This window comes from Juglans microcarpa x Juglans regia, chromosome 8S (assembly GCF_004785595.1).
Source record: "Juglans microcarpa x Juglans regia isolate MS1-56 chromosome 8S, Jm3101_v1.0, whole genome shotgun sequence".
Taxonomy (NCBI): Eukaryota; Viridiplantae; Streptophyta; class Magnoliopsida; order Fagales; family Juglandaceae; genus Juglans; species Juglans microcarpa x Juglans regia.
In genome coordinates, this window is record NC_054609.1 from 17084876 (window position 1) to 17091543 (window position 6668).

The window sequence follows — 6668 nt, forward strand, 5'->3', positions numbered from 1 at the left end:
TGAATTATACTCTTCTAAGTGCTTCTTCCTGTTTCAAAATATTAAGTTATGGGTTTTGGTCATATTTCAAACTTAAAACGACAAAAGTTGCTGCTCTACTGACTACTGTGAGCCTCTTTGGCGAGTGAAACGGAGTGAGGTGACATAGTTGTGCGACTTTTAATTTTTGTTTTCAATTCAAAAATTGACAAAGGGTGTGACAATGTCAATTGTCAAGGGTGTTGTGTGATCTTCATCCTTTTTTTATTTCTTCAGTTTTAGTTTTATCTTTGTATTTTACTTTTTCATTGATTTGTTTTTAAAAACTTTTTTTTTTTAAATTATAATTTAAACGAATATTATGGTTGCATGTCCTAAGCTTGTGTATATCATTACACTTATTTTAACACTAACCATTAAGCAGAAAAATTGTAGGAATCATGGTCAAGATAAAGTAAACTGATCATCTTACAGTTTTCCTACAACTCTACGTAAAAGGGAAGGGAGGGTAGTTTTATAAAATTGAAAATTCATTTTTAATGAATTAGTACGATTAGTTTAAGCAATTCAAGAAACATACTTCATCATCCTTAGATAATTTTTTTTTTATAACTTTTTAAAGGAAAAATCTAATGGTTGATGGAAAATGCTGCCACATTTAGTCAATGGAAGCCTAAAAGTGTGCAACTCTTGTGTAGACCTTTTATAATAAAAATGGGTCTTGCTGAAAAAAAAAAAAATTGTTTTATACTTTGGTCTATTTTTTTTTTTTTTTTTTTTTTTTTTTTTTTTTTTTTTTTTACAAAAGGATTGTGCATGGCTTGTATTTGTATAAATTATTAATCTTGTAAAAAAGTAGACTACATCATGAAAGTGTAAACAGAACTTACTCGTTTTAGTGGGACTACTTTTTTTTATAAAAGGTCTAAAGCAAAATTTGTACTCTTAAGCTTCTAACTAACTAAAAAAAAACCCTCATAATCCCAAATGGACAATGCTAAGGTGCACACTAGATGTGCATCCCAGATATGCAAACCAATGCAAATAGATTTTTTTTTTTCCTTTTTCTTTTAGGAAAATGATAATATGACTTCCAAATATGTTCACCAAATGTGATTACTCATATATTTTTATTTTTATTTTTATTTTTTTTCTTAATGGTTAAGGAAGTGACTATTAGTGAATTTATATTTATATTCTATTTTTTTCTTAATGATTAAGAATATTTAAAAATACTTAAAAGAGAAAAAAAAATTGCACTAGTTTGAATACTTGGGGTTCACATTTGGTGTGCACCCTAACGTCCTTTCTTTTAAGCATTTTTTAAACACTTTTAGGATTCATTTGTTTTCACAGATAAGTTAAGCTGAGATTTAAACATTCTAAGATCTGATTTGGATTCAGAGATTAGATGAGATGATTTTAGATGGAAGATAAAAGTTAAAAAAAATATTATTAAAATATTATTTTTTAATATTATTATTGTTTTTAGATTTGAAAAAGTTTAATTGAGATTTGAAAGAGTTGAATTTTTATTATTTTTTATGTGAAAATTTGAAAAAGTTGTAATAATGAGATAAGATAAGATAAAATAATTTCTGAATCCAAATGGGGTTTAAGGTTAAAAGTTGAATAAAATATTATTAGAATATATTTTTTTAATATTATTTTTATTTTGAAATTTAAAAATTTGAACTGTTCATTTTATTTTTTATAAGAATTTGAGAAAGTTGTAATGATTAGATGAGATGAGATGAGATGAGATGAAATGAGTTATGAGAAATTGTGAAAACAAACTAGACAAGAAAAAGTAAAAAAATTCAAATTCAAATTCACTAATAATCACTTATTTAACTATTAAAAAAATATAAAAAAATAAAAATATATAAATATCGTTCTAGCATTTTCCATCCCAAATATCACAAGTACGGACAGAGCGGATTTACGTGTAGATTACGGTCAACACCCCTACAAAAACCCCTCTCTCGGCCTCGATCATTTGTTCTTTTCTTATACACACGCAAAGACCGGACTAGACTTCTGATTTGAGATGGCGGAGCAGCTCACGGAGGAGCAGATCGCAGAGTTCAAAGAAGCTTTCAGCCTCTTCGATAAGGATGGCGATGGTCCTCTCTCTCTCTCTCTCTCTCTCCGTTTCTTATCTCTTTCCATTTGCAAATGGAAGTAGTATTTCAATACCAGAGGAGATCATGACTTACTTGGATCTTGTATCTTTTCTTACGCTCTGGAACTTATTCCTTTTTTCTCCCTCCCTCTCTCTTTTTAGTTTATAATTTTCCGGCTGTTTGTCGTTTGGATTCGAAGAGTTGAGATAGATTGTGAATAATAGTGGGATGCATTGTAAATAGTAATGAGATTTGTGAGTTAAAGTTGATGAATAGTAATAAATAGTAGTGAGATTAATTGAGATGAGTTGAGATAGTGTGAAAATACAAACCGCAAGAAAAATGCTACTCTCCAATTTGCCTCCTCGTTTTGATACTTCGTTTTAATTTTTTTTTTTAATTTTTTTATTTATTAAAGGAGTGTATTGATATTTTTTTTTATATTTTTTAAAAATATTTTAAAATGATTAAAAAATATAGATAAAAAAATTAAAAATAAAATAAATAGACGCGTAGCGGTCAAATAAATAGACGCCTGAGTGCCACCGTTCTTATTTGAATGTATTGGACTCGTAGTCTTTGTTCTCTGACCACTGTTTATCATTCTAGTCTCATCTTCATGTAATTTTTTTCAATTGTCTTGCGAAGTTTCTTACCTCGAGGAAACGAAACTCACATCTGTCTGTGGCTACACCTTTAGGATTGGCTAATTTTTCCCCGGTGCTGTTAGTCATCATTCAAATTATGATGTGTTATTGTCTTTTTCTGGACTTGTTTTCTGTAAGAATCTAATTTTGTTAATCTGTATTGAAAACTTTTTAATCTTGCTTCATACTCATCACTGATTCTATACCACACACATCCGCATCGCTTAAATGTTAAGATTTTATTTGTAAGATTTAAATTTTAAAATTTATCTTCCAAATTAAATTATGTAGGTGTGTAGTATAGAGGCTTTAGAATAACATTTTTGCTCATTCTTTCCCTACACATTTCCTAAAGACAATCTAAAATGTCATGTCTACAAAAATTATGAAACGGCTGCTAATTTTAATCTTGCTTTGTTTTTTAATGCCACCACATTACGAAACGGCTGCTAATTTTAATCTTGCTTTGTTTTTTAATGCCACCACATTCTGAAGCGGCTGCTACTTTTTAGGCGGCTTTTGAGATTTCTATCATGTATTATAAAGTTGCTTCTTGACGGGGCTTTTCCTTGGGCGATTCAGGCTGCTTTTGGATGTTGAATTGAGTTGAGTTGAGTTGAGATGATAAAATATTGTTAGAATATTATTTTTTAATATTATTATTATTTTGAGATTTGAAAAAGTTGAATTGCTTATTATATTTTGTGTTGGAATTTAAAAAAATTATAATAATGAGTTGCGTTTGGTTCAGTTTCCAAACGTACCCTCAGTTTTAAAAAGCCAGAAGCTACTTTGCGTTTAGAAAAGAGTATTTAAGTTTTTTTTTTTTAAATCAATTTTGGGAAGTAGCTTTTACATTATAAAAGCTATTTTGGAGGGTAATCCAAGAATCAGAAACACTGGTTTTTGGTGGGCTTTTTCCATGGGTGCTTGAACATTTAAAAATTAGAAGCTACTTGCAAATCTCCATTAGTAAACCAAGGACTTCTAGATTTTTGACAATTTTATAAAGCAGTCCAAGGTTTTACTCAGAGCAGCTGAGTTTTTTGCATTAGTTAAAAGCTGTAGGCCTTACAAACTGGCCCCAGGGCTATTAGCCCACTGATGTTTTAGTATAGAACTCGAGACAAATCTTGCATCTATATAAACATGGAAATTCACCTGCTCTTGGTATAGAATATTGTTTACTTATATATATAAAAAAAAAAAGAATATTGTTTATTGAGACGTTACGTTTCGCGTTATATTCACTTGTTCCTGAGTGTCTACTGTTATATCAATAGTGAATGGCCATAATATTGCTGAAAATAATGGATAGGAGCATCTGCCGATTTATATAAAAGAATATGTAGTGAGCCATTCCAAAAGGAGCACATGCAGGTCATTTGTGTTATAGAGTTGAGAGTTGTGCAGATCCTTTTCGTCACAGGCTCTCTATCTTTTTCTTTTTCTTTATTTTTTTCTGGCCTTGGCATCGTGATTGTAAAATTCCCCAGATTTCTCTGAAACATAAAAGGCCTCGAATAGATTTGTGACAGTAGGATATAAGGTATTTCTTCTCCCTTGTTGGGTGCTTTCTCTTATATAACACCTAGCATTTGAGTTGAAAAATGACATAAACAATAATTTTAAAAGAGAAGACCTTGGTTCTGATGATTTACTTCTATAGGCTGCATTACAACAAAAGAGTTGGGAACAGTCATGAGATCTTTGGGGCAAAATCCTACTGAAGCTGAACTGCAGGATATGATCAGTGAAGTTGATGCTGATCAAAATGGCACCATTGATTTCGCTGAGTTTCTAAATTTGATGGCACGGAAAATGAAGGTCAGCCAATTCTATTTATGTTAATGTCATACTGCTCATTTCAGAGACCACTTGACTCTTACTTTAGGGTGCTTGCTACAATTTAATTCAGTTTCCCTTCCCGGGATGAGATTTCTGTGGTAAACTCATGATTGATGTCTTTCCAATCGATGTGCTGCATTTTCATCTTATTTATCATCTGTCCATGTTTTGGTCAGTTGGTTAGCTGTGACTGGTAATTTTCTCCGTAACTATCTTGTTTGAAATTTTAGAGTTGAAATGTAGATGCGATACTTGTTTCTATTTTTTATTTATCTCGTCAGACTATTGGTTGAAAATTACTTAGCTGATGCTAGATTTGTGAAACCCTTTTAGTTTTATTCCTAAATAACGGCAACAACCTTTTATTGTCTGCTCAATTCAGCCCTTTATTTTGCTTTGCCATGCCAAACACATTGAATATATGGAGCTATAAAATTCAAATTGTACTCTTCTCGCTTGGGCGTATTTTCTAGCACATTTTCTTTTCCTTATATTTGGACGTGAAAGAAATTTTTATTCTACTTTTTTCAAACTGTTGGTTTGTGTAATTAAAAACATACATGGTTGTATTCACTTTCCTTTTCTCCTTCAAGGATACTGATTCTGAGGAAGAACTCAAAGAGGCTTTCAAGGTGTTCGATAAGGATCAGAATGGCTATATTTCTGCTGCAGAGGTAATTGAAACATATTGGCTTCTCCAGGAGGATTAAACATGATTAAAACAATTTTCGATTTGCGGTGTAACTGCTCCCTATCAGCTATTGGTTCTATACTGCTTTCGAGATCTGTTTTCTAACTTAAAAGTGTTAATGGTTTTGTAATCTTTCAGCTTCGACATGTAATGACAAATCTTGGAGAAAAGCTGACAGATGAAGAAGTGGATGAGATGATACGCGAAGCAGATACAGACGGTGATGGTCAGGTGAACTACGAGGAATTTGTGAGGATGATGCTTGCAAAGTGATATGAGACAAGGTACGGATATGAGAAACAAGTAGTTAATGTAGGGCTACTGGTGGTATCTTGCGTAAGACTTTGTTGTATTGGCCATAAAGTAGTCGTTGGCATTGACGCGGATTGGTCAACCGTTATTGCTTGATTGAATGTTTGTTTTTCTAATATGATTGTATCCGTTCACTCTGTGGCATGATTTCTTTGTTAATGCTTTGAAAAATCAAGATAAGAACGAAAATCAGAATATTAATAGCACCATTGACTGGTGTTTCTCTGCAGAAGTTTGGTGCCTATGGTTGTTAGAAATAGGATACCATAAGCTAATGCTATATTCAATCCTTTTCTAGTAGCGTGTTTGTTGAGCAGAGTGCCCATAAACTCTGCTTTTGAACTCACTTTCTTACTGCCTCACGAAAATTCACATGATAAAGTTGCTCGTCTTTAAAGGAATCTGCTGCCCTGTTTGGAATTAGCTACTGAATTTTAATGGTTTTAAATAGTGTTGGCCTATTCCTATAAGATTTGCATTACTTGATTGCAATATTTTTCACTTTCATGTACTGATCAAAAAGACTAATGCTACTTATCATCGATTTTACTATCATTTTCTCACCATCAAGTGGTATTAAATGATTGAAAATTTGTTATGTATATATATATATATATATATATATATATATATCAATTTGAACCATTAATATGTTCATATTTGGCCAATAAAATGGACAGATAATCAGAACAATGTGAATGACTTCTTGTTTTTAATTTACCGTTTATAGAATGTATTTAGGTGTTTTGGTTATACCTCGTGTATACGGGTTATGTCTATTTTATTTTTATTTATAAAATTTATCTATCACTTATTAAAAAAAAAGTAGGTAGGTAGGTCCACATGACCCTCTCATGTCATTTTGTAACATAAAATTACGTTAAGGGTCCTTATCATTCCCTATCAGTTCTAATAGCGCACATTATGGCACCTAATTAGTCATTTTAAGCCACTTTTTTTTTTTTTTTTTTTTTTTTTTTTTTTTTTTTTTATTTCCTTTTAGAAAAAAGAGGCTGAGATTACTAGGATTCGATCCTAGATAATCGCATTGAAAGAGGGGGGAAT

At 31.3% G+C, this 6668-nt stretch overlaps 1 protein-coding gene across 1 annotated transcript; it reads left to right on the plus strand.

The window, feature by feature from the left end:
• The first annotated feature begins 1886 nt into the window (after positions 1 to 1886).
• Positions 1887 to 5740, plus strand: LOC121244398 (calmodulin). Its single transcript, XM_041142463.1, has 4 exons — positions 1887 to 2105; positions 4422 to 4579; positions 5194 to 5274; positions 5430 to 5740. The coding sequence occupies exons 1-4, from the start codon at positions 2030 to 2032 to the stop codon at positions 5562 to 5564; spliced, it is 450 nt and encodes a 149-aa protein (XP_040998397.1). The 5' UTR covers positions 1887 to 2029; the 3' UTR covers positions 5565 to 5740.
• Positions 5741 to 6668: the final 928 nt, after the last annotated feature.